The 27186-nt window shown below is 59.5% G+C and overlaps 3 protein-coding genes across 3 annotated transcripts; 2 read left to right on the forward strand and 1 right to left on the reverse strand.

The window, feature by feature from the left end:
• Positions 1-11098: 11098 nt before the first annotated feature.
• Positions 11099-22599, forward strand: RNF19B (ring finger protein 19B). Its single transcript, XM_038167363.2, has 9 exons — positions 11099-11849; positions 16562-16767; positions 18169-18313; positions 18717-18879; positions 19507-19621; positions 19761-19901; positions 20211-20418; positions 21207-21338; positions 21825-22599. The coding sequence occupies exons 1-9, from the start codon at positions 11227-11229 to the stop codon at positions 22294-22296; spliced, it is 2205 nt and encodes a 734-aa protein (XP_038023291.1). The 5' UTR covers positions 11099-11226; the 3' UTR covers positions 22297-22599.
• Positions 22600-23131: 532 nt separating this feature from the next.
• On the forward strand, positions 23132-25506 carry TMEM54 (transmembrane protein 54). Its single transcript, XM_072027319.1, has 6 exons — positions 23132-23408; positions 23923-24116; positions 24354-24413; positions 24541-24729; positions 24821-24955; positions 25089-25506. Exons 1-6 carry the CDS (start codon positions 23396-23398, stop codon positions 25179-25181), a joined length of 684 nt encoding a protein of 227 aa, XP_071883420.1. The 5' UTR covers positions 23132-23395; the 3' UTR covers positions 25182-25506.
• Positions 25392-27131, reverse strand: HPCA (hippocalcin). The gene is made up of 3 exons (XM_027443815.3): positions 26554-27131; positions 25935-26037; positions 25392-25698 (listed from the first exon to the last, which is right to left on the reverse strand). The coding sequence occupies exons 1-3, from the start codon at positions 26929-26931 to the stop codon at positions 25601-25603; spliced, it is 579 nt and encodes a 192-aa protein (XP_027299616.1). The 5' UTR covers positions 26932-27131; the 3' UTR covers positions 25392-25600.
• Between the last annotated feature and the right edge of the window lie 55 nt (positions 27132-27186).

The raw sequence follows: 27186 nt of genomic DNA on the forward strand, positions 1-27186 counted from the left end.
AGATGCTCGATCCTCCCCCGTGAAGGCACAGATGCGGGGTCCATATGGAGCACTTGGGAGTGGTCTGGGGTGTCCCTGCCGCTGCTTGTTTTAGGGTAACTGCAGAAAGCAACAGCTTGTGCTGCTGGGTGGGAAGTCCGTGGCAGCGCGGCGTTGGAGGTTTGGAGGCTTTTGCAGCAGGCTGGCGGAGGGGAGGCTGCGGGGCTGTCCCCCAGCGGACTCTGACGTGGGCAGGCAGGGGAGGAGAGGCTCTGCCGGCAGCTTCCAGCATTGCTCAGGGCTGGTGTGGGGTGGGGACCCAGCTCGGGATGGCCCCGAGCAATCCCAAATGGGACCCTGCTGGGCACGGGTGCGGTGTGGGCAGGGTTAGCCCTGCCTTTCTGCAGTGGTCCCCGAGGTAGCTGCTGGCCACGCAGAACCACAGGCACTGCTACGGCTGCTCCAGCGCCACGCTTCGTGTCGGTGTATTAAAGATGTTCAAAACGCAGCGGGGGAATGGCACCAGAACCCCTCCGAGCAGAAAGCCCCGGTCAGCCCTCCTGGCCCGCTGTCCTTCCTGCTCGCCCTATAACCTGCCCCACTGCACGGGGGGGCCGTGCACATCGCAGCCTGACAGCTGCACACCAGCCGAGTGCCTGCAACGTGCTCCAAGAGCCTTCCTTTGTGATCCTCTCCTGCAGCTGTGCTGCATTCCTGGCTGCTTGGTCCCTACCACGGGCTATGGCTGCTGGGCCCCGGACCTCTTTGTGGTGCTTTTTGTGCCCTTTGGCTGGCAGGAAGCAGGGCAGGTCTCCTCACCTCCCCAGAATACGATAAATGGATGTGCTGGGAGCTTGTTCTCTGCTGGTCGGCAACATGCTCTCTGTTTAAAGATGGCTGTGGGCCCACGGAGGCCTGGGGCACCCAGAGGAGCTGCCCTTGTGCCAGGGTCCAGAGAGGGCCCTGGGAGCCGAGCCAGGTCCTGTCGGACATTTTAATCCTTCCTGTCCCACAGGCTCTCTTGGCCAGGACTCCGCTGCAGTGACTGTTTTCCACTTGCTTTGCCAGGGCCACAGGCAGGCACGCAGAGGCACCAGCCTTGTGTTTGCTTTCATCTTTACCTGGTGCCTCCGACAGGGCAGGCCGTGCTGCCATGGCACCTGGGAGCACGGGGCACTGCGTGCCCGCTGCTGCCCTGCCAGCCCCATATTCATCTCCCTGAGCACAGGCTGGAATTTCCCTCTGCTGAGGTAGCCGTTTGTTCAATAGCCGAGGTTACTTGAGTAATCAATAGTTCCCTGTTTCCTAATGGAGATATTATCCTCCTGGCCAGACCGGTACTTCTATCTGTTATAAATGCGGCCTTCACTCTCAGCTCTAGGGGAAACTGAGGTGCACTTTCACCCTACCTGCACGGGACTCCCCTGCTCCTTTTCTTTCCCGTTGCCAGCATCATTTTTTGTCTGTGTAACTAACCGAGAAGGCCAGCAGCACATGGAGAAACTGCCAAAGCCGATTGACCCTCATCAGTCTCAGCCCCTCTTTTGGCTCTACCCTGTTCTCTGTGCTTGCTTCTCCAAGGAGGGCGATGAGGACAGAGTCAATAGGATTCCCATGGCCAAGAGTACTGCTGATATAAAAATCCCAGTCTGCAGGCTCCAGGAGGACTTGCTTCAGCTGCTGCCAGCAGCAGAAAAACTTCCCATCACACGGCAGCACCGGGGCAGGGCAAGACCGAGCAGACAAGGTGCCCATAGTGAGGCTCCATGACTGCAAATAAACCGTCCCTGCAAACAGGCTGTGGCTCCCTGCAGCTGGATTTCCACTGGTTCCACCCCAGGTGGCAGAAGGCCTGGCTGTGGCTCTGGGCTCCTGTTTCCTCTGACTGAAGGAGGCCACAGGATTTTCTCTGCTGCGCGCTGTTAGTGCCTCCGCATCTCTCTGCTATTTCCAAACCAGAGAAGGTCACGGAGGCCCAAGAGAAACCCACTTCCCCTCTTCACTGGAACTCCTCTTTCTGCCTCACACATGCTTCTGTTGCCATCCCTCGCATGCCAGATGCAGGAACAAACACTGGGGTTTGGCAGGGCTCAAAGCCTTGGCTTCTCGGATGGGAAAGAGGCGTTCTTGGTCCGCAGCCCAGAGACAGGGCTCTGCTCCCCGTCCACTGCCAGGTTCTCCAGCTGCAGTTTTGGTGCTCGTCCCATGCTGACAGCACTGTTCCTACATGCCTGGGGATGGGCAGCACCCCTGGGTGCCGGGCTGTGAATCCTGCAGGAAACCCAAAGAGGGTGGGAGGGAAGAGCTGGGGCAGGAGCCAGCGCGACGTGAGCCCCAGCACGCTGCCCTGAGAAAGCTTTTCCCCAAATATGTGTGACTGCAGGGGGGCAGGGAAAGGCGAAGGGGGGCCGTGCAAAGCCAGACTGCCTCCCCTTTGTTTGAAGAGGGCTGTTATTGCCAACAGTTGCCCGCCGAGAGACTGCTGGGCTTGTGCTGGAGAGGGATCCTGTAACTCAGAGGCAGCTGGGAGGCACTTGGCAGCTCCCCCTGGTTTCAGTGGCAGGCGCTGGGCTTTTCCTAGCGCTCAGGGGTGCCAGGAGGGCAGCCTGGATCAGAGGGGCCGGGCCTGGACATAGCTGCTGCCTCCCTGGTAGAAGGATGCTGTGGAGCAACAAACAGCAGGGCCTTGTTCCTGAGGAGCACCTCGGGTCTCGGCGCACCCTGATCACCCCACAGACCCTCTGCTCACTTCACAGCCCAGGCTCCTCGGGCAGAGTGGGGACCAGTCTGCTCGAGCACAGGCTAAGGCACCCCATGGGGTCAGCCCTGGGAGGGCAGAGGGCTTTTGGGGGTGGCGAGGGATGGGGCTGGGAGCGGAGGCAGGGAGAGGAGGAATTTCCTGGCTGCGCTCCGCGTGAAGCCCACGTGGGCCCTGCTTGAAGAGAAGTCGGAGAGAACGGGCTTTGTGGTCATGGGAGAAGGAAGGGGAGGGTTGGTGGCAAACCTCAGCAGGACAAACCCCGTCCACGTTTCCCTGCCGGCCCAGGAAGGCAGGACCAGGACGTGCCAACCTGCAGCCTCGTGCTGTGCAGGGTGACAGCAGTGAGCAGTGCACGGGGCCACGGGGAGCAGCTCCGCACCGAGCCAGGCTACGGGCCCTGACTGAGCCAATTTTTGGTGAGAAGCTCATGCATTTCCCACCTGGTTAGTGCTGGCTCAGCCCTCTGGAAAATGACACACGTTTTCCTGGCTGCGGGGCCAGAGGGCTGTGCCCTGCCCTGGCTGCCGACGGGAGGTGCTGCTGGCAGGGACCAGAACCGCTCCTTTCCCCCTTCTCACAGCTGTTACTGGTTATGAAAATGGGAACATTCCCCAGCCAGTTCTCAGCAGAAACTGCCCTTTCCAGGGCTGACCGCATGGGCTGTTTCTTCCTCCTCCCCCCTCTTTGCTGTCACAGATTTGGGTACGCTTTGGCCCCTTCCCTGCTCCCTCTGCTCACAAGCTCACAGGAGAGGCCCGCAGCTGTAGCCACATTTATTCCTTGGCCAGTTCTCTCCCCAAAGCACTGGGAAAGAAACCAGAGACATCGGGATCTGTCTTGCTGGAGGGATTTACTCCACAAGCCGTCAGTCTGAATGTGACTCCTGCTCCTGACCCCGGCACTGTCCTGTCCCTGCTGCACGTGAGGGTGATTGCACCAGGCAGCAGAGCGGTGGGGATGCTGCCACGGCATCTGACGGGAAATTCCTTATTTAATGTAATTCTGCGTTTCTTGTCACAGCCCACGCGAGTATCCACCGTATGGATAAGGGAGCACTGGGCAGAGCTTAGTGAAGACAGGAGGGAGCCAGCAGGGCTCAGTGCTGAAGGGAGCTGTGCAGATCCAAAGCCTAGCGGGCTGCACAGAGGGGCCACACGACCCAGCAGGTGGAGAGTTTCTCGGAAAGCCCAAATGGTGCAACTGCGTTAATTCAGAAAGAAGTTTTCTGGCTAATGCCAAGGTCAGTCTGAGTAAGTCCTTCCACTCTCTGTTCCACTTTTGTTATGCCGTGAGGCAGGAAGCTGAAAACTCCCAGGCTGATTTTGGGAGTGGAGCAGGCGAACGCCCTGGTTCTGGGTAAGGCAGGCAGGTTAGCACCAGGCCCCGCTGCGCTCACTTCCCTTCCTGGCTCCTGACAGCACAGACAGACAAAATTTCCTCACTCTTTATTTCACAGCTCAGGGAAAATTTCTGCCTCTGGTGCCGAGTTAAAGAAAAAGTCGGTAAATTCAGGAGGAAATGCTGCTTCATTAGGCAAGATGCTAACCTTTGGAATTGCTTTGAGTTTGTTGAGTCAAGTATAACCGGCTTGAAAATAATCTTGATGATTTTATGACCTTTAATAAGTCTGTACTTCTGTACCCAGACAAGGGTCATCAGAGTGCTTCAAGACATGACCAGATCCCCTTAGGAACCAGGGAAGAATTCTCCTCCTGTCCTTCCCTGTCCAGCTGTGATTGCCATTGCTCCCCAGGCCATCGCAGTGTGTCATGGAGTGCTGAATACACTGTGTGGCCTGTTCCCATGAACCCCACTTTGGGGTACCCTAAGCTTTGCCTCCTTTTGTTATTTGGGGGAAAGAAGCACCAAAACTGTGTCCTCAGCAGCAGACGCAGGGTTGGAGCCTCGTTCTCCCGGATGGTCCTGAGGAGATCTGGGGGGTTCGGGTCTCTCCCCACAATGGCAGCAACCTCCTGGCAAGTCAGGGAGTGTGGATGTGTCTCTTCCCATGCCAAGATGAAAACAGTCCCCTTACTTTTCCTATTTCCCCTTTACTGTCCCCAGCACAGGGCTGTGATGGTGGCGGGGGGCTCTATGTGGGTGCTGGTTCACAGCGACCTTCCCATGGCATTGCTGGAGGGGTCCAGGGAAGGAGAGACCCCGCTGATGGGAGACTTGTCCTTGTCTTTGGATGTTCCCCTAAGGCTTTCCTCTTCCCAAATGTCAGCTGGTGCAGCATCGGGGCTCAAACCTCCTTTGGAGCCCAGTAGCCCTGGAGACAGGCCTCCGCCACCACCCGGCCGTGACAGCAGGTCCCTGGTGCTCAGTGCACCGGGGCTTTCTCCCATTAGTAGGTCACGCTGAGCTCTGGATTATGCCCAGGCAGCACGGACAGTGTGACACGCGAGCCCTGAAATGGCAGCGCCTGCTCCACTACGCTGCAAAATAGGTCGTGCATCAGCAAATGAAAAAGGACAGATGGTGTCTGCTAATACAGCTTAGTTTATGGCCTGCAGGATTAACTCACTAGTTGTCGTGCCCGCAGAAAATAGGAAATGGGTGGGTTGGGTGGAGGAAACGTGGTGTGCCCAGCCCTACCTGTGTTTGTAGGGTGCACCAGCTGGAAAGGATGTCAGAGATGCTACAGGGTTTTGAGATGCTGCTGAAGGGCTGCCAGCATCTCTTTTGGGGTCTGAGGCCAGCGCCTCGTACCAAGCTTTCCCATCCAGCTCCAGTTCCCACACTCCCACTGCAAAGGTCAGCACCGTAAGGGGAAAGATGCTGAGCTGTGCAGGGACCCCCAGCAGAGATGGGGGCAGCATCTGAGGTCTGCGCACCAGTAACCACTCTGCAGGAGAAGCCCACAGCTTCCTGCCCTGCACGGGCTGGGGACAATCTCCAGTTCAGCCTTTTGAACTCCCGAGCACCCACGTGTCTGCAGGAGCGAGACAGAAAGCTGAGGCAGAAGCCTCAGGTCTTTTCAATGCCTTCTCTGTGACACACTGTTCTCCTTTCCTGGAAATCAGGCCAATGCCTCAGTCTGTGCTCACTGCAGAAGTCAAGCCCCGTGCCAGCGCTGTAACTTCTCTGCATCTGCTGTCTGCGGGCAGAACAAACCCCCCCAGTCCCGCACAAATTGTCCTCCTGAAGGTTTCACCTTGATTCTCGCCACCTCTACTGTTGCCAGGTTTGCTCACGTCCTGCAGGATGCCAAGCACCCCAAAAAACAGCTGCCATTGCGGAGAGAGAAGAGCCCCCAGTGCCAACACCTGGCTCCTGCCCCTCCGTGTCCCTTGGTGTCCCCACCGAGTGCCGGCCACTGAGCCCCGACGGGCAGCTGCCTCCCGCTGCCAGAGGCGTTTGTCACCCCCACCTTCTCCTAACCACAACCAGCTGTCACAGGCGCTGGGGTTTTCTCCAGTGACTAATTTGCCTGTGTTTATGCCAACACCAAACACATAATTGTCTGTTTAACAGCTCGGGTGAGGAGGGAGTCTGGCTGCTTCCTTGTATCGTAGGGATCAGAGCATGGCAGATCCCGATGGCAGCACCCTACTGAGCTAAACCTTCTCAGCTGTAAATCCCGTATCGTGAGGGATAGCAGGTCACCAGGAAGAGTGAATGGAGAGCAGGGATCATTGTCACTTCCATCCGCAAATCTGTACAGTGAGTGCGCGGGACGGCAGGTATACAAACAAATCAGAACAGCCTGTGCTTTTGTTACAAAAGGAAACGCTTCTTTTGTGGAGGTGAAAAGCATGTCAGATTACTATTATAAGCAGTTGCTTAACGCTCCCACCTTTACGTCACTGCTGAAGTAATCGGGAGTTATCTCTGCGCCCTTGCTCGGGCTCTCCTTTCAGGGCAGTGCACCCAGAGCAGGGCCATGCCCGTGGCCCAGCTGAGCCCGGGGGGGGGCAGGATGGGGGGCTACACTGGCTCTCAAGCCTCCAAGCTTTTCCCCCTCACGATCTCCCCACCTCCCACCGCTTTTATCAGCTGCTGACAAGCCTTGCCGGGTGCGTAGGTGGCTCCCAAGCTCACAGGATGATTCCCCACTCCCCCCCTCCACCCCTACGAGCACTCAGGATTTCGAGGAGGGGGAGCACGCCGCTCCCCCGTCTGCAAGCCTGGTCGGCCAGAGCCGCACGATGCTTTCACAGCACTCCATGTGGTGATTCTCTCCCAGGATTTCACATGACAGCATCTTCCATGGAAAGCCACAGCAGGGAGGAGAACGTGGCGGTGCTCTGCGCGGGGGTGTTCCGAGGGAGAGGAGTGGGATGGGGAGGTGGAGGGGAGAGGAGGTGCAGCCGCAGAGCAAACTGGAGCAATCCTCTGGAGAAAGCCCTGAATTTCTGAACCCAGGGCTCCCGTCTCCTGCCTTTTGCTCTTTGTTTGAAAGAATGTCAGTCCTTGTTAAGTCCAGCAGGGACAAAGGGAATCGAGCAGAATCATCTCTTCCTTCTGTGAGCACATCCCATGGGGCCACAAGAGGCAAACAGAACATGAACTAACTAGATCAATCCAGAAAGCGTGTGCGGAGCTGCACTCTGGGGAGAGCCCTCCCCAGCCACTGGTGTCCTCCCTGGACAGAAATAAATGTCCGTTAATGACATCTCCATCTGAGAAATGATCAGAGTGCATTGTCATTACAAGCCAGTGGTTCCCCAGGGCTGTGCAGAAAATGACCCCAACTAGGCTCAGATCTCGAGGACACAGCTGCTACCTCGTGTATGCAAAGCGTCCGTCCCCACAGGTCTCAAAGCCCTGGGTTAAGCCTCACTGAACCCCTCACGGACCAAGGCTGCCACCCCTGCCCTGCACACTGGAGACCTGGGATGCCAGGAGGAGGAACAAGGGATGCCCGTGCTGTTCTCCTGCCAAAACAATTCGGGGCAGGGGCCGGGATGAGGTCCCCGCTGCACCGCTGAGAGGTCTAAAGCTATTTTTGTGTGACGTGGGTCTGTCTGTCCCTCTCACCTCCATCTCGGTGCTGAGACGATGGCAGCCTCTCAGGTTTGTCTGCAGGGTGCCCGGGCTGTTCCCCGTGATGTGTCACCTACAGTTTGGCCTTGGGGAAGCTCAGTGCACCCAGATCCCATTAAAAGCCCTGGCTGTGCCACCCCAGCAGGGCCGAATGTCTCATCCTGCTCAGAGACTGGAGCTGAGTCACTCCAGAGGCTCCCCATCCAGCAACAAGAAAGATTTCCTCTGTTCCTGCTCCTGGGGTATTCCCCTCCTTCCCCATCCCATCTTGGATGTGGACATTTCAGGGAGCAGCGACGTGAGCTGGATTTCCTCTAAACTCCATCTGCTCTGAAACATGGCCCGTGAGCTGTGAATCTCCCTGTCCCTGTTTGGGCAAAGAGGGAGAAAACCTGAGGAGAGCGACGTACTTCTAGAGAAAAATCAGCTCCAGGGAGGGGTTCTTACAGTGCCAAAACAACCTGGGGGTCTCAGGCACCTTGGATCTCCGTGTGCCTCCAAACAGCTGCTTCGGACCCCTCTGTGCCCTGCGGACAGGAGCAGCGGGCAGGTATTTACCAGCCCTGGGAGATCTGGGTAACCAGCACAGGGGCTGCCAGGCGACGGGGACACACCAGGAGCCGGCGTTTCTATTTCACCGGCTGCAAACCAAAGGTGGTGAAAAACCAAAGCCTGCCGGGCCACACCACAGCAACATTCCCGTCCACGGCACCCAGCTGCCTCCATGCAAATGCTCCCGGTCTGAGAGCGGAGTTTCACAATCCCTTCCCGGCAGCCAGCCTCTGCTTTCACTCTCTGAATGACAGAGGGGAGTTTTCATTACATCACTGAGGGTTCTTCCTCCCTGAAGCCGGCAGCAGAGCCCTCACCCTGCTTCGCAGGGGTTTTTGGGCTGTGGGTGGCGAGGCAGTTCTCTGGAAAGCAGCCCCGTGCCTCTCGTAGCAGGTCCAGCCCTGCTCAGCCTCCCCCCTGCTCCCGTCCAGGCGGTGACCGGCACCGGGCAGTGAGCGTTGGCTGCAGCCGGTGCCTGGATGAAGCTCTCCCCGCACTGCTGCTGGAAGCCTTCCTGGGAGCCACGGCGTTTTCAGGCAGCTTTAAAAGTCGCCCGTGCCAAATCCTGCTCCGATTGAAGCAGCAGGGTCGGAAGTCAGCAGTGTTCCAGCTTTCTGCCAGCGTAAGCAAGAGCAAATTTGCCTATCAGAGCAGGGATTTGTTCACTGGAGCGTTTGAATTCTCCCCTCACCCCCCCCCTTTTTTTTCTTTCTTTTTTTTTTTTTTTTGTTTATCTTTTCAAACGTCCCTCAGTCAAGCAGTCAGGCTGGTGACAGCTTCCCTGCAGCCCCAGGGAGCGGCTAATCTGATCCCCCTCCCAGCCCGGTGCCTTTCCAATCAGCCGCTCTCCTCCTTCCTGGCAGCCTGCTTCCGTGCGCGCCCTCCTTCCCAGCCCCACTCCGCCTGTTTTTTTTCGGTTTGAATCAAAACAAACCACCAGGTTCAAACTGCTCCTTAGTCACGAACACGCTGAGCGGGAGCCTCTGCTCCTGGCCAGGGTTATGGAAACTCCACGGAGAAACACCTCAAACCACAGAGAACTTGTTTTCGAGCAGGACCACAGCAGGGGCAGGGCGGTTAGGAGCCTATATCCACCAGCACCCTAAAAGCACTGAATTCCCTCAACCGTGTGAGGACTGGCAGAAGATCTGCACAGCTCAGGAGCAGGGAAGGCAGAGGACGGCACCGAAGCCAGCCTGAGCCCCCCAGATCTCCCCTGGCCTCCCCCAGCCCCGTTTGTGTCACGATTCCTCCTGTAAGGGAATGAGGAGCCGTTCCTGCCCCGTCAGCACGTTGCGAGCTGATGCCTTTCCCAGGGACTCCAGATGGTTTTGCTCTCTGTCTGTTTGTGTCTGCACTACTGGTAATTCAGGCCCGTCTGACATTAGCTTTTGAGATGAAACCTTCCCACAATTAGTTACAGTCTGTGCTCTTGTGCTGCAAAAGGACGCAGGGCTGAGCTGGCAGAGCGCTGTCTGGGAGACCCGTCCCACACACAAGTCCTGCCCAGGTTTCTCTATTTCAGTCAAGGGTGTGATTTTTCTAGTGAAATCATCAAACCAAGACAGTCTCTGCTACAGATGGGTAGCGACAGCCATTTAAAGATGTCTCATCGCCAGCCTATCTCAGATGGGAGTAGGTGATTTCAGTATCATCTAGATTTACGCCGCTGTAACACCTTCCCGTTCTGTCTCTGGCCTTCCTTTCCCACCAGCAAGGTGGGGAGGGGACCCTCACACACGTCAGGGCTCCACATCCCAAGTGTCACAGAAACACGGAGCATCTTCACGCACAAACAGCTGATGTGACCTGGCAGCGTGGCAGGGACGGAGCTGGGTAACTCGGCAGCTCCAGGGCAAGGTGCTCCACAGACACCCCCATAGCACCACGGCCTCTCTTCGAGCTTGGCTCTCCTGCTCAATTAGCTTGCTAATAACAGGGCTGCTGATCCCAGGCAGGAATTTAACACTCCAAGGCCAGTCCTAAGTGCGGGGCAAAGCTTGCAGCTGGGCCAAAGCCATGAGCGTAGCAGAGATGGGGGAAGCTGACGGACGTTTGGGGAACGTAAGCGCTGGAGAAGGACTCGGTCACAGCAGGCAGCCTGGTGAAACCACTCGGTGAGGGTGTACGGAAGGCAGAGAACTCGTGGACAAAAGCACAGGGAAAGTAACGGGAGAGCTGAGGGGGTGTGAGGAGGGAAGGAGGCTTTGTTTGTGGACTCGTAAACAGGTGATTTACTCCTTCTGTGCCTCCATCCATCCATCCATCCATCCACCCACCCACCCACCCATCCATCCATCCCCTCCATCCCAGAGGCAGTGAGACCCTCACAGGAGGCTCCACTGGGGGCAAATCCCCAGACACTGTGGGGAGACCGGGGGGGCAGATGGGGGGACCCCAATGGGAAAAATGGGCTCTGAGGGGCCAACCGTGCTCCTGCACCCCACTGCACGACCGGGCCACTGCAGGGAGCCCTGAGGCCACCGGGCTGGGCACCCGTGCGGTCCCATAGCAGCTGGGGGACATTGTGGGGTGGAACTGGGGCTCAGAGTGAGGGGGAACTGGGGCACAAGGCGCTGCCCAAAACCGAAATGGCGGCGGCGGCGACATGAGAGGGGCGGGGCGAGGGGCGGGGCTATGCGGAGGTGGGCGGGGCCTAAGGGAGAGATGGGCGAGGCGGTGCTGGAGGTGGGCGTGGCTATGTGAGAGGTGGGCGTGGCTATGCGGGATGTGGGCGGGGCTTATCGGGATGTGGGCGGGGTTATTCGGGGCGGGGCGGGGCGGCGCCCACTGGCCGCGGGGCCGCTGTCGTTGCAGCGCGGCGGAGGCAGCGCCCGGCGGGACGCGGCCCCGGCACCCGCCGAGCCTCGGAGCCCCCGGAACCCCCGGACCCCGCACACCGCCGCCGTCCCGGGAACAGCCCCACCGCTGCCACCGCCGCCACCATGGGCTCCGAGCGCGACTCCGAGTCTCCCCGCTCCTCCTCCATCCACTCGGCCGCCGCCAAGTGCCCGAAGCCCGGCCGCCGCCGCCGCCTCTCCTTCCAGAGCGTCTTCTCCGCCGCCGCCGCCTCCGCCGCCGGCAGCCGCCGCCGCGCCAAGGCCGAGCCGCCACCGCCTGCCGCCGCCCCGCCGCCTCCCCCGCCGCCCCCCGCCGCTCCACCGGCCCCACCGCCGCCTCCCCCCCCGCCGCCGCCCCCTCCTCCTCCTCCTCCTCCTCCTCCGCAGCCCCCCGAGGAGCCCCCCGCGGTGTGCGCGGAGGGGAGCGGCGAGGAGGAGCTGGAGTGCCCGCTGTGCCTGGTGCGGCAGCCGGCGGAGAACGCGCCGCGGCTGCTGTCGTGCCCGCACCGCTCGTGCGGGGCCTGCCTGCGGCAGTACCTGCGGATCGAGATCACCGAGTCCCGCGTCAACATCTGCTGCCCCGAGTGCAGCGAGCGCCTCAACCCCGCCGACATCCGCCGCCTGCTCCGCGACTCCCCCCACCTCGTCGCCAAGTACGAGGAGTTCATGCTGCGCCGCTGCCTCGCCGCCGACCCCGACTGCCGCTGGTGCCCGGCCCCCGACTGCGGGTGAGTGGCCCCGGAGGGGGGGGTTCTGACCCCGTATGGGGATGGTAAGGGGTCTGGAGGGGGGTCCTGACCCTGTACGAGGCTGTTTGGGGGACTGGAGGGGGGTCCTGACCCCGCACGGGGCTGATGAGGGGTCTGGAGGGGGGTCCTGACCCTGTACGAGGCTGATAAGGGGTCTGGAGGGGGGTCCTGACCCCGTATGGGGATGGTAAGGGGACTGGAGGGGGGTCCTGACCCCGTATGGGGATGGTAAGGGGTCTGGAGGGGGGTCCTGACCCCGTATGGGGATGATAAAGAGTCTGGAGGGGGGTCCTGACCCCATACAGGGGGACTGGAGGGGGGTCCTGACCCAGTACAGGGCTCCTGGAGGGTCTGGGAGAGGTGTCCTTGACCCCAAAGTGGGCTGCTGGGGTGTCTGGGGGGATCCTGACCCCGCAAGGGGCTGCACTTCTCTGTGCTGGGGTGTCCAGTAGGGTCCCAGACCCCACAAGGGTTTGCCCCCCTATGTGCTGGGGCATCAGGGGTGTGCCCTGACCCCACAGGGGGCTGATGGGGTGTTCAGGGGGCAATGGTGTCCCTGTTCCCACAGGGGGCTGCCTGTCCTCATAGGGGTCTGTCTGTCCCCTTACTTGTGGGGTGGCCTGGGAGGGGTCTGCTGTCACTACTGGGTTATGTCCCCTCTCTGCTGGGACAGCTCGAAGAAGGGGGGTCCCTGTGTCCCTATAGGGGACTCTAGGACTGCCTGGGGAGGTGGGACCTGCCGTGGTGCTGCTGTCCCCACCCTGCCCAGGGAGGGGCAGCTCCCCCCTGGTGCTGTGCTGCCACTAACGCCTGCTTCTGTTCACATGGAGTTCAGTGAAAATCCCTAATTGCAGGCTTGCTTCGCTGGCCAGTCAGCAACCTGCTCGGGAGAGTCAGCAGGTACCAAAACAATGCTCCATCCATCCATCCATCCGCAATAAAATCCCGGGATTTGACCTTGGGGAGCGTGGAAATCCAGACAGACACGGCCCTTGTAATGGGACTTGGAGGGGGTTTTAGCTGAGCCATCGTTTCCCTGATTTAAAAGAAGGCTTTTTTCGGCCCAAATGGGAAGCCTGGAGTTTCCCAGCCGCGTGGATCGCCGCGAGCTGCAGCGCTCCTTGCACGGGGCAGCCTGCGGTTTGCAGGGGGGGGAAGAAGGAACCGTGAACGGTCACTTCTATCCAGCGGGGCCGTGAGTGCATGGCACGGAGGAGTGATGTTGACTCACTGCCATTGCCTAAGCGAGGAAACGTCTGTCTGTCCAGAAGTCAGTCCACCCAGCCTCGATGACTGTACTCGTCTGCGCGTTGCTTTCATTTTCTCTTCTCTTTTCCTTTGGATGGACTCTGTTAGGTTTCTATTTACGCGTAAGGCAAAGCTGCCTGGAAAAGGGCTTTTTTCGGGAAACTTAGAGAAGTGCTGCGAAGTTTGGCTGGAAGGCAGCGTGAGCTGCAGTTCTGGGTAATGTGAACATGAAAGGAAAATCTGACCCAGTAGTCAGAGTGGAAAGCGTGGTGGGAGGATTGTGAAAATTGAATCAGAGTGTCGTAATAACCTTCCTGTGCAAACCAGTTAACCTGTCTCAGGTTACCCGTTTTGGGGCCCCTGAGCATTGCTGCATAAAGGCTCGTTTCTTCAGAGCTAACAGCAGATAGCGGTGCTGGCTTCTGGTGCGGGGTCAGGTGCCAGGTCTTGATGTTTCGGTGTCGCTGGGGACGTCGCGCCGGCTGTGCCGCCCGCAGAGCGGTGCTGGAGGGAATGCCCCCGCTGTCTGCGCCATCAGCTGGGTGGAGAAAACCCCATCCTGCTCACCTCACCTCAGCTCTGCGCTGCTGTGGGCTGCGGATGGGTGTAAGCACCCCATCTGCAGTTGGGGTTGCCTCTTCGAAAGGAGCCCGAGCAGATCCCCGTCCAGCCATGGCTTCGGGGCTCTGCGCAGACCCACGGCACTTCATAGCTCATCTGGTGGACAAGAGCATCCTCGCTGGGAACACAGGACATGGGCATCTTCCCGAGAGGTGACCCCGGTCGCTGCCCACCGGTGCCATCCATCGGGAGCACCGAACAAAGGCTGTTGGACCCGGCCCTCCGGCGGCAGGAGGAATTAATCTCCCTATTCATCCTTCCCAGCAAGTGCCTTTCGCTGTGCTTATATAAAGTCAGGCCGTGAATTATTTACAGCGGGCTTTCCCCTGGCAGTGGGGCGGGGGGTGTTTTGGGGTGCTGGGCGCTTCGGGGGGGATGTCGCCCACCACCGGGTGCGGGAGCTGCGAGGCGGCGGCGGCAGACGAAGCCGTGGTGTGAGCACGCAGCATCCTCTGCCTTGCACACCTACTGCGGGCTGCAAGGGAACCAGCTCGGCTGTGCTGCTGCGGGAGGAGGAGGAGGAGGAGGAGGAGGAGGAGGACCGGCACCACACCGGAGCGTGTTGCCATGGGAACGCTGGCCAATTGATGCACCATCAGTCGCAATACCGATAATTTTCTATATTTGCAGCTTTTTGTGTTTTTTTTTTTTTTTTTTGTGTGTTTTTTTTTTTTTTTTTTTTTCTCCCCCCTTGCTACAATCAGCCGGCGTTGCTCTCTGGCGTTTGTCACGCTGCGTCTCCCCTAGAAGCTGGCGAGAACAAGAGGAGCTTTAAGCCAAGCGGGCTGCGTGGGCTGAGCTCCTCAATGAGGCTGGAGGCGACTGGCGAGGCTCCGGCTCCTCCGAGGCCGGGGCTGGGAGCTGGGCTCTGCCCTCCCTTGGCCCGCTGGGGTCTCGGGCAGGCGCTCACCGTCCCTGCTGCTGCTGCTGCGTGGGGGAAAGTCAGAGTTTCCCTTTTCACCTCTGCCGGGGCAGAGCCAGGAAACAGCCGTTGAGCAAAGCGGCGCGTCAGCGGTCAGGTGGAGACGGAGGCAGCCCGGATCCTGCAGCGGCCACCCCCAGGCACGGCGCTTCAATGGCTCCTTTCTGGTTGTCCTTGGGGTTGGAGCTGGGTGATTTCCTTCCCTCGCAGAAGGAAGCCGTGTGGCTGTTTTTCTCCGTGCAGCTGCGGGCTTGTTCCTGACGTTTTGTCATTTCGGTTCTCGCAGCGAAATGTAAAGGGTGAGGATTGTCTCGTCTCATAGGGGAGCTGCTGGAGTGTCTAGAAAAACCCTAAATCTCTAGTGAGGGGTTAATGTAGAGCACGAGGCTGCTTAATATATTACGCCGAGCTTTCCCAGCCTGCTGCTATGGTTTGAAATAGCAGCGTGTCCCAACGCAGCTGGCCTGATCAGGCTTTATTTTTTGCCAGGGGTAGCTCTGTGGCTGCCTTGTGGTGGCAGGGTCCGGATGCTGAGTGGGATTCTCCCCGGACAAGATGCGTAGGAGTCGATTTGGTCAAGTTGGCCGCCCCCTGGCTGCCTGCATCCTTGCTCTCTGCCCTCTCCGGCCCCACGTGCGGGTGCACGGCCACCGATGCTCGTGGGGACCCTGCCGTCGAGCCCCCCAGCCTGGTGCTCCACGCGGAGATGTTGTTTCTTGGGTGCTTGTGTCGTCCCCTGGCAGGACGAAGCTGCTCAAACTCCCACGGGATGTGAATCATTGTGGTATGACACATTCAGCGGTTCTCACGCTGCTGCCTCCGAGAAGAGGCAATACAACTCGAGCTACGCGAGCTCTAAATATAAAATCCTAAATGGGAGCCATTCTCCTCTGGCCGCTAACGAAAACGCCGCGGATGATCAACAAAAATACCCTTTGGTATTTGTGCTGGTGTCGCAGAGCTGGAAGGCGCTTCTGGAATTACTCGGTTCAGCCCCTCCGGTAGCAGCAGCCCCATCCTCGCTGACTGTAAGCCAGTCCCTGTGTAGTGGAGCTGCTTCGGCTTTTGTGTGCATGCTTCCTCATGGAAACACGGCGTTACCGGCAGAAAAAGCGAGCTGGTCGCTCACCCTGACTTCCCTCTCTTGCACATTCACTTGGTTTTACTCCAGTTTTGGTTTACTCCAGAAGCAGGGCGTTATTCTTTGCCCTCTGTAAAAAAAAAGGAAATTCTGTGGGGATCAACAAGGGCTTACTTCTTGAAATAGCTTCACATTGAAACCCTGCTTGTTCCACTTTTTTTTATTATATTTTTTTAGAATCATCATTAGGTGATGAAGTGCCCAGTGAGGCTTCAGCTTGCCTGGCCTCCTCTGGGCCATGTGCCTGGCTGTCCTGAGGAGCTGGGGTTTTTGTGTGTGTGTTTTGTGTGTGTTTGTATTTGTGTGTGTGCAGCCACGGGTGTATGGAGCAGGAGCCTGTGCTGGGAGCAGGCTGAGCAGGGCACGTCTGGTCCATATGAGCGGGCAGTGAGGACTGCCAGCGCTCCTTGAGAGGACTCAGCATTGCCAGCTGCCTGCCCCCAGTAACCTAATTCGCACTGCTCACCTCCAGGCCCTGCAGCGCAAGGCGCAGGACTGGTGAGGGCAGGAATTTGGAGCGCAGCAACCAGGAACACCGACCTGGCAGTGATGAGCTGGCTACCCGGGATGGGCTGACCCTGGAGCGGGGCTGCTGTGCCCCCCAGGCAAGGCAGGGGCTGCTCGGCATCCTCCAGCAGCAGCCTGTTGGAGAATTGCAGCGAGAGAGAGCCCCCCGGGCGCGATGACTTGGCCGGATGACGGGACAGTTGCTTGATAACTCAGCTTCTTGCTAACCGGCCGGGTGTCTTCCTTCCCCAGCTACGCGGTTATTGCCTACGGCTGCGCCAGCTGCCCCAAGCTGACCTGCGAGAGGGACGGCTGCCAGACGGAGTTCTGCTATCACTGCAAGCAGATATGGCACCCCAACCAGACCTGCGACATGGCCCGCCAGCAACGGGCGCAGACGCTCCGCGTACGGACCAAGCACACGTCGGGCCTCAGCTACGGGCAGGAGTCCGGGCCGGGTATGGATCGTGCGTTGTAGCTCACTGGGTGCTGTGGTTGTGCCTGTGAAGCTGAGAAAGAGCCGCCGGTCGTGCAGAACTTCCTCCCCGGGGCGGTGGCAGTGCCCCGCGGGGAGCGCTCTGCGTGCCGCAGCTGAGGGTCCCCGGCAGCCGTGGGTGAGAGCGGCTGTGAACCCCAGAGCCACTTCCCCTTCTCCCGGGGTTAGAGCGAGCCCGGTGGGCTCCTGCAAGAAATTAGAACATGAAACGGGTCGGGGATGGGTGACGACGTGCCTCGGGTCCTTCCTCGGCGCTGCAGCTCCCCTCTTCCGCCCCAGCCACGTTGTGGCCGTTTTGATCTTGGATGTTCTTGCTTCTCGCTGATCTAGATGGTGAACAAATGAGGTGCTTTTTACTGGTGCAGCTTGAAATTTGCCTCTTGCAGTAGTAGAAAGCGGCGTTAATGCCTAGCCCTGCGTGGGGAGCCTGACTGCGTGCACTGTTAGGTGCTCGTAATGTCACGTACAGGGGAAAAATGCCAGCCCACAGGCTCCTGCTCTGCCTCGTAGGAGCTGCTGAGTTAGTGTTCATTAAAAATAACCGTGTTGACTCTGGAAGTGGGCAGTAAGGCCATTTCTTAAAGTCCCTCCCTCCCCTCAGACAAAACACTACTGTGCCTTGTGTGCCAGGAGTTCAAATGTTGGTGCTCGCACTGGAGCTGCCCTGAGCGGTTCGAGGTGGCTCAGCTGCATCCCGAGGCTTAGAGGGCCCTGAGAACCCACAGCTCGGATACCACCACAGCCTGTGGTACAAACCAGCAAGCAAAAACTGGTTCCTGAGCTTTTTTTCACCCTCCTAAAGGAGATCCCTGCCAGGAAGAGCTTAGCGCTTAGCCACTGGAAGGGAGATTCCTGAGACAGCGGTTTTTCCCCACCCCATTCTTGCTGGATTCGGCGCAGTGATTAATAAGGTGCGGGCCGGTCTCAGCAGCTGGATTTCATCTTGCTGAGTGTCAGAGAGGCTGCCAGCAAAGCCCCGACCCGCTGTGCAGACAGTGGTTGTGTAACTGCCATCCGATGCTGCGTGACCAGAGGGGGAGATGCAGGACCCCCATCCTGCCCTGCCAGGAGCCCAGCGGGGGCTGCACAGCATCTGCCCCACTGCCTGCTGCTGAGGGCTGGTATTGCCCCCAGTCCTTGCTGTCCAGGCAGATCATTTCGTTGGGCTCGGTCTCATCAGCATTATCTTCTCACCCTGATGATAAGCTAACGTCCCAGCCAGCTGGTTGTACCATCCCCGCTTGGTGGTGCACGAGGGCGATCTGCCAGCACAGAAAGCGAGGGGTCCCCTGCACAGTGAGAGCCCCCCCGTTGGCTCCTGGCAGCACGGAGCCCGACTCAGTGCCCTGCTTCCTCCCCGCAGCGGACGACATCAAGCCGTGCCCGCGCTGCAGCGCCTACATCATCAAGATGAACGACGGGAGCTGCAACCATATGACCTGCGCCGTGTGCGGCTGCGAGTTCTGCTGGCTCTGCATGAAGGAGATCTCGGACCTGCATTACCTCAGGTGGGGGCCGGAGCAGGGCGCGGGGCTCCTCTGGGGGCTGGGAGGCGTTTGGCTGCGTGCTGTTCGTCCCCTTGTGTCTACAATCAGTCAGCAAAATTCTCTTTTTTGACCCAAAGATGTGAATTTTCTTCCCACACTACACTTCTTCATAAAAAAAAAATAAATAAATTCTGCTCCTGATATGTTGCATTTGAGAGCTCTTAGCATAGTGGACATCAAACATAGTCCTGGTGGTGTGATAGTCACCTGGAGGAAGGAGCAAATTAATCTTGATGGGACACAGGATCCTTTTTTTGTGTTGTCTACCCACTTCCTAAGCTTTGGGTTTTGTTCACGTGGAAGTTGAATTAGGGATTCTCAGGGATGCTGAGGTTTTAACATCTTTTTTTTCCCTTCCATAAAGCCCCTCTGGCTGCACATTCTGGGGCAAAAAGCCATGGAGTCGTAAAAAGAAGATTCTCTGGCAGCTGGGCACGCTGATCGGCGCTCCTGTAGGCATTTCCCTCATTGCTGGCATCGCCATTCCTGCTATGGTCATCGGCATCCCCGTGTACGTCGGGAGGAAGGTAAATGCACGAGGCTGGAGCTGAGGGATCCGTGGCTCGGGGCGGTCTCTGTCTCGAGGCATCCGACCAGCAACTGAGAGCTGATACGAAGGGCGGGTCTCCCCACAGAACCAAAATTCAGCTGTCTCTTCTGAACCCTGCCTTATCTTCCGGGCTTTTTGAGGGGAGAGGAGGACGGGGGCTGATAGCCCTCTGGGCTGAAGTTCTCTCAACGCGTGTTGCGTTGCTGTTGTGCCTTTACCCTGAACTGGGAAGGGAAACCAGGTCCCTTTTGGCACCTCCTGGGGCTGGGGCCTCTGTGGGGCAGTGACAGGCTCCAAGCAGCACACAGGCACAGGTCATGGTGCGTTTTGATGCTGTTGGGGGTCTCCAGCTGCCCTGAGCTACGTTGTGCTCTTCCGCCAGTAAAGAGGCGTTGAGAGGGAGGAAATGGTGTCAGCGCTGGATTTGTAGCTTCTTCTTTTTCTTGAACGCAGACCCACCTGCAAGATCTGATCTGCGAGATCTGTGGTCGCGATGGGGCTCTCTCGGGGCTAATGCAGCTGTAAAAGCACAAGCTTGTGGATGTCTCCTGGCTGTTGTTTATGGCCTGGTGCTGCTCTCACCTGGTACTTCTCCTTCCCTCAGATCCACAGCAGGTATGAGGGAAAGAAAACGTCTAAGCACAAGAGGAATTTGGCCATTACCGGTGGGGTTACGCTGTCTGTCATCGCCTCTCCGGTCATCGCTGCTGTCAGTGTTGGTAAGTGGGCACCGTCCATCTCCCGTGGCATGCAAAGTGGGTAAATAACCACAACTGAGAGCCCCTACCCCAAAGATCCTCTCTGCTTAGCCCAGCTCGGCCGTAAGCCCCTCTTAACTCAGCACATCCTCGCGTGCAGGTATCGGAGTCCCCATCATGCTGGCTTACGTCTACGGCGTGGTGCCGATCTCGCTGTGCCGCGGTGGGGGCTGCGGAGTCAGCACCGCCAACGGGAAGGGCGTGAAGATAGAGTTTGATGAAGATGAGGGACCCATCACAGGTACTGCGATAAGCGGGAAGGGGAGGAGGAAAGGCCCTGCCACTGCCACTTGTAATGGAATGGTGGCAGGCTTGGTGTTTCCCAAATCTGAGCATCTTGGGTTTGGCTAGGAGGAGTTACTTCAGTCACCTGCTGGTGATCAGCTGCGTAGCTCTGAGCCAAATCTTGGCCCTTCCTTGCCCTGGAAGAGGCACGGAGCTGGTTGAGGCAAGAAGCCCGCTGCCTGGTGTCCAGCCCTCAGCCCTGCCAGCACCATCACATCTGGCTGGTGCCCTTGCTGACTGGTTCCCGTGCTGTTCTTCTCCTCAGTGGCTGATGCTTGGCGAGCCCTGAAGAACCCCAGCATCGGTGAAAGCAGCATCGAGGGGCTGACCAGCGTGCTCAGCACCAGCGGGAGCCCCACGGATGGGCTCAGCGTGATGCAGGGCAACTACAGCGAGACAGCCAGCTTCGCTGCCCTCTCGGGGGGTACCCTGAGCGGCGGTGTCCTCTCGGGAGGCAAGGGCAAGTACAGCAGGTAAATGGGGTGGTGGGCATGGCAAGAAAGGGGTGAAGGCTCCCGGGGCCTGTGCTGGCTGAGCAGGCTTAGCTTGGGGCTCTGTTTGGGGCTGGGTGGCCCTCTGTGAGCTTGGCAGTCGTGTCCTGGTAGCTTTACTTCTTGGTCTGTGGTGGAATAACCAGCCCCAGCAGACCGGGCTACTTCTGCAGCTGCTGTTGGGCTGGTTCTTGCAAGGAGGACAAAAGCTAGAGAAGCAAGTTTCTGTCCCTTCTGAGCTCCGTGAAACTGCAGAGCTGACGCTTGGGGTTAGTTGGGAATAGCACAGAGATGCCTGCACGGCCCACTTAGAGATCCTCCAGTGCTCTGATCCCAGCCTCGGGGTTTGGGAGCCTGCTGTTCCAGGCAGGGCTGCTGCTTTCCAAGTCAGAAGGTTACACCAGTTTTCCTCTTAAACTTGCCTGTGAGTCAGTCTGCAGGGTAATTAGAGACACGTGTTGATATGGCAGCCAGCATATAATCATGGCTCTGTGCTAGATCTGTGGAAATCTGTTCTTCGCAGGAATTGCATGAGTCATGGGCATAAACACAACTTCACCTTCGTCATGGAAAACAGAATGGGTTTACCTAAATGGAGCCAAAAATGAGACTGAGAAGAACCCTTGGGGTTAAACTCCCTTGTGCCAAGCTAGACCAGCACAGATGGCCTCTTGCCGTCTCATGACAGGGGTTATTTGGTGCCACTCGGGGACCCTTTGAGGCATTTCTGAGGAATCCTCTTTTTTTTTTTTTTTTTTTTTTCCCTGCAGGCTGGAAGTGCAGGCAGACGTCCAGAAAGAGATTTTCCCCAAGGACTCGGTCAGCTTGGGGGCAATCAGTGACAACGCCAGCACTCGGGCCATGGCTGGTTCCATCATCAGCTCCTACAACCCCCAGGACAGGTAGGAGGACGTGTGATGGTGAGGAGGGTGTTGGTCGTGGGTGTCCTGGAAAAATCCGAGCTCTGCGAGGTGCTGCGGGTGCCAGGCTGGCTGTGGGCGCTCCAGCTCTCGCAGCTGGCAGGAGGATTGAGCTTTTATTCGGGCAGGAGGAGGACTGGGGGTGTTTGGGAGTAGGCTCTCTGTGTGTTGTGCAGGCTGAGGAGGGGATCTGCAGCCCGGGGCTCTCAGGGCTGTTCCTGATGCCCTCAGGGTCTCCAGTGCTTCCCTGATTCATTTCCTGGCTCTCAGCCTGGGGGGACGTCAGCTGCCGTTTGGAGGAACTCAAGGAGAGCAGCGGGTGCTGCTGTGTCCCAGATGCTGTGGGGTTTTGAGCAGCATCTTGCTCCTGTCTGGGCAGCGTGGTCCTCCTGGCCCAGCGAGGTGCTGACCCAGGCTGCGGCCAAAACCAGCGACTGTGCAGTAACGCGGGGGTGCTTGCTTCTGCAGGGAGTGCAATAACATGGAGATCCAGGTGGACATCGAAGCCAAGCCCAGTCACTACCAGCTGGCCAGCGGCAGCAGCACGGAGGACTCTCTGCACGTCCACACCCAAATGGCAGAGAATGAGGAAGAAGAGGAGGAGGAGGAGGAAGAGGACGGTGAGCAGGAGCAGATGTGCAAACACCAAAGCTGTGAGCAAAAGGACTGCATTGCCAGCAAAACCTGGGACATCACCCTGGCCCAGCCTGAGAGCATACGGAGCGACCTGGAGAGCTCCGACAGCCAGTCGGACGACGTGCCAGACATTACCTCGGACGAGTGCGACTCCCCCCACTCTCAGACTGCAGCCGCCTGCCCGCAGACCCCCAAAGCTAGAGGTGCCGAGAGCCCAAGTGCCCACCTGAGCCACTGTGCCCAAGCCGAGGGGTGCAGGCTGGACGAAATAGTCAAACTGGAGTGCATCGAAGCCAGAGTATGAAGTGGCCTCCTGCTGAAAAGCACACTCGCTGTTATTGCATCTTTTGGGGCAGGGTTGTGTCCATGTTGGCTTCTGTTTGCAATTCTTCAGCTGGCTCCCTGGCCTCGCCTCAGGGAGTCGTCGTTTCTTACGTGACAAAAAAAAAAGAAAAGGAAAAAAAAAAAACCACAACAATCCCCCACCCTCTTTTTGTTTTAATTTATTGGTTCAGGCTCTGTGAGGTGTGTAAGAGTGTAAATATGTATGTGTCTGTATGTCTGCAACCATCCTAAAGGACTATTTGAATAAAGACTCTGGATGTCATTCGACTCGCATCCTGCTCATCCTTTCCACGGGTCTACGGTGAAATTCCCTTCGTGGTTGCTTTTGGACTGTCTGAACACTGCCCTAGCCCCAGGCCTGGGGAAAAGGGGTGCATCTCCTCCTCTGCCTCTAGGCAGTGGGGGTGCCAGCCTTCTTCTGCCCAAAGCACTGGGCCAGCCGGCCGTGTGCTTGAGGAGGCCTAAGGCAGCCTCATGGCTCTGTCGGGACATGAGGGAGAGGCCAGGAGGCTGCCCTACACCCGGCCTGTCCCCAGAGCAGCTCCCGGGGCCTGTAATTAAAGCACTGGTGCCTCCTGTCTGCCATGAGCTGTGCAGCAAGCATGGCAAGGAAGGGCCTTGTGGTGCTGTGCAGGCCCCTGGACATTTCCTTATGGCAATTTGAGGCGGAATTGGTGCTTTACTGGGCAGGATGTGGCTGGAGGGGTCTCCCTGTGGGGTACCGGGCTCCGAGGTGTGGTGTAGAGGCCCGCAGGGTGCAGCCCAGCGCCGTGTGAGGCGCCAAGGGGAGCGCAGGGGTGGGGATGGGGCCGTGCCTCCCCTGTGTGTAGGCAGGCGAAGGTGGAGTTATTGCTCTGCTCATCCCGGAGCTGGTCTGACAAGAAGTGGAGCCGCAGCGGGGTGCAGCAGGAGAGCGGCTCTGGGGCCTCATCGCAGCTCTGGGCCTGCCCCGGTGCAGGGGGACCCCGATGGATTTAGCCACCGGTGCAGGGGCTGAGCGCAGGACAGGTCCTGGGGGTGCTGAGGGGCTCTGATGGCCTGATCGCGGCCAGCTGAAGATGTGCCAAGTGGGTGAGTCCGGGTCTGGTGTGGTAATCGTTACAGGAGGTGTCTGAGCTCTGCCTGCGGCTCCAGCCCTGCCTCCTGCAGGGGAAACTGAGGCACGGAGGGAGGGCAGCCCTGCACGGCTCCGACATGAGCCCCAGTCTTGATGGGGAAACACTCCCCTACTGCTGCATCTATTTGTTAGAGTGCTCAGTGCCCGTGCCCAGCTCTGGGGCAGCCATCCGTGGGGGCTGCATTGCTCCGAGGAGCTCCACTCCTTCCCGGGATGTGCTGGGACAAGCGGCTGGTCCCCATCAGGGACCCCTGTTCCCACAGCTGCTGTCCCTACACCATGGCTCTGACCCCAGGGGAGCCGGCTGGGGCAGTGGTTTGCATGCCTGGGCTGCCAGCAGCTGCCACCCTGCCACCTCCTCGTCCCCACTGCCGTGTCACCTCCTCTGGGGCTGTCCCCAGATGCCCTGTGCTGGTCACCCTGTGCCGTGCAGCCTCAGTGCTCAGCCTCCCCTCTCCTCCTCCCCAGGCCACCACGATCCCGGCAGCCACCAGAGGGTCCTCATGAAAACGGGCCTCATCCTCCTCATCATCGGGCACCTCAACTTCATCACGGGAGCCCTCGTCCACGGCATCGTGCTGCGCTTCGTGGTCAGCCTGCGGGACGCCGTGTCCCTGCAGTACGCCGTCTCGAACACCGCCTCGGCCATCGCTGCCCTGCTGGTACCGGGGGGGGCAGGGGGTGGGTGCAGGATGGATGTAACATGGGTGCAGGATGGATATAACATGGATGCAGGGCGGACACTGCTCCGTCCCCCCTTCCCGGCTCTAAGAGGCCTTCCCCACACAGAAACAGGGGGATTAAACGCACAGGGACTGGTCACTGGGTGGAGGGGGCTGAGCTTTCAGGGACAATGTCAACGTCCCTGCTGTCGATGACCTCTCTGTGCTTCCTTGCAGACGATCTCCTGTGGCTTATCTGCCCTCATGCTGTCCCGTTACTTCGCCCCTGCAGCCCTCGTAAGCAGCCCTGACCCTGCAGCCCTACAAGGCTCCATCCCACAGCCCCTCGCTTGGGGACCACCCCAGGCGGGTGGCCGTGCGTGGCCCCATCTCGCCGCTCTCCCTCGTCTCTCCCCTCCCGCAGAAATGGGCGGTTTTGGCCCTGAGTGCCAGCAGCAGCCTGGGCTCGCTGTCCTGCCTGCCAGGGCTGGCGGTCGCCATCGGGCTGACGCTGGGCAGCCGGGGCCGGGTGCTGCTGGCACCCTGCGCCCTCACCGACGCTGCCCTCGCCCCGCTTGCCCGGCAGTGCCCCTTCGATCCCACCCGCGTCTACGTGAGTCCCGCTGGGCCCGTGGCCACCCCGCACCGTGCCCGCCCTGCAGGTGGGGGCACACACGGGGATCTGATGGCCCTCGTCCCCGCAGAGCTCCACGCTGTCCCTCTGGTTCATCTCCCTCATGCTGGGCTCGCTGGGGGTCGTCTTCAGCATCCGCTGCCTCCTGCTCGCCGTCGAGCTCCTCCACCTCAGCTGCTGCTGCCACAGGGTGCGCCGGCAGAAGGTGAATCCCCTCTAAGCCCCCGTGCAGGGCTGGGATGGAGCCGGCTGGGCTCAGGGCCCCAGGGCGGGCAGGATTTGCCCACCTGAAGCTCTCCGTCCCTGGTCCTGCCCTGAGCAGCCCCTCTGGCTTGCAGGTCTCCTTGCAGACAGCCCCTGTGGACAGCCCTGACCCCGGGCTCTGCCTGGGCTTGCTGAGCCTGGACAGCGTGGAAACCGCCCAGCTGTGAGCAGGGGATGGGTCCCAGCCCCATCCCAGCACCCACCCCACTGCGTTTCCCAGCTCTGGAGCAGACACAGGACCTTGGATGCTGCTCATTGCTGGCTGAGACACGAGCCCATCCCTGTGGCATTGGGCTGCAGCAAGGAGGCGACTGGGCTGGATCCGAACCCTGCAGGGAACCCTTTCCCCTCAGCACTGACGACCCCCACCCCACTGCTGACTGCACTGACACAAACTTTATTTTGCAGGTATTAAAAGACCAGAAGCGCCCCCCCCTCCCCACGGCCCCCACCTGTGCTCCAGCCATGGGGAAGGGGCTGGCCCGGCCCCGAGGTGTGCAGTGTGTGCATGCTGGTGCCGTGCTGGGCGATGGTGTCCGGCTGCAGGAGGGGGGTGGCAGGGGGCTGCGGGGGGCTGGGGAGGGGCTCAGAGCTGCCCGGTGCCGCGGGGGTCGCACTGCAGCAGGTGCACGATGGATGGGTCGCTCTTGGCACCTATGATGAACTCCTCCAGCGACAGCTTGCCTGCAGGGGGGACATGGCTCAGCGCGGCGGCCACCACCCCATCCCGGACACACAGGGGCACACAGGACCAACACACAACAGGGACCCCCCCCCATCCTCCCCTCGGCTGCTGGGGCTCCCCCCGGCCACCCCAGCGGACGCGAGGCATTTAATCAGTGTGCATGCGGCTCCCTCTAAGACCCCCGGATTTAGCCATGAGACCTTTCCCTTAATCCCCTCCATCTCCTCTCATTTACCGTCGTTATCAGTATCCATCTGTCGGAAGATTTTTTCCGTTCTTTTCTCCGGAGTCGATTCATCTTCGGGCACGTTCATCACAGAGACCATTTTGTCGATGGCCTGGGAGAGGGAGGCAGGGAGAGGGGTGGGCGCCTGCCACCAACCCGAGGCGGGGGGCAGAGGGCTTGGGGTTCCCCGTACTGGGACCAGTCCCTGCCCATGTACCCAGACTTGGGGGTGATTTTTCTCCCAGCACAGCTTGTGTCTGTCCCGGGGGAACGAGCTGGATTGCAGGAGGCAGCTGGGAGCTGCTCTCGCTGGGAGATGCCCACCAAGATGTTGATGAAACAGCCTCACGAGTCACCCCCTGATGCTGCTGCTGGGCTGGGGTCTGGGCAAGGGGAGCAGCTCCTGGGTGCCTGCACCAGGTCCTCGGGGTGGCTGCCACATGCATGGGCAGCGGGAAAAGCCCCGGGATAGGGTGCCCAGGGGAAACCTTGGCCCCAGGACATGAAGGAGCAGGGTCTGCCCTGGGGGGCTGCTCCTTCCTGCAGCCACAGGGCTCACCCAGCCCCGCACAGGGACCAACACGGGGCGCCTGCCCCCAAAATGCCCGCACCCCGGGGCCGTGCGTACCTGCACGATCTCCAGCATCTCCTCCCGGCTGATGTAGCCGTTGCCATCCAGGTCGTACATGTTGAAGGCCCACAGGAGCTTCTGCTCCAGGTTGCCGCGGGAGGTGATGCTCAGGGCGATGATGAACTCTCGGAAATCGATGGTGCCGTCGCCGTTGGTGTCGAAGGTGCGGAAGACGTGCTCGGCGAACTTGGAGGGGTCGCCGTGGGGGAAGAAGTTGGCGTAGATCTTCTTGAACTCCTCCATGTTGAGCATGCCCGAGGGACAGTCCTTCAGGAAGCCCTTGTACCAGCCCTGCAGCTCCAGGTCGGTGAACTTGGTCTTTTCCCGCAGGTCCTGGAGCATCTCCGGGCACAGCTTGCTGTTCTGCTTCCCCATGGTGCTGGGGGGGCTCCCGGCCCGGCTGCGCTCCCTGCGCCCTACAGGAGGGGAGAGGGACGGGGCAGCGCTCCCTGGCAGCCCCTGGGCACCCGGCTGGAGGCGGTGGCCGATGCGCCCCCCTCCATCACCGCCGGCCCCTCTGAGCCGCCGGGGCCAGCCCCGGGGGAGCCACCCCCCGGCATTTGCGTAATAAACCCTCCGGGGTCATTTGCATAATAGATTGGGCCATGTTGTGGCACCGGGGGGGAGGGG

Source organism: Anas platyrhynchos, chromosome 24 (assembly GCF_047663525.1).
Source record: "Anas platyrhynchos isolate ZD024472 breed Pekin duck chromosome 24, IASCAAS_PekinDuck_T2T, whole genome shotgun sequence".
In the NCBI taxonomy this organism is placed as follows: Eukaryota; Metazoa; Chordata; class Aves; order Anseriformes; family Anatidae; genus Anas; species Anas platyrhynchos.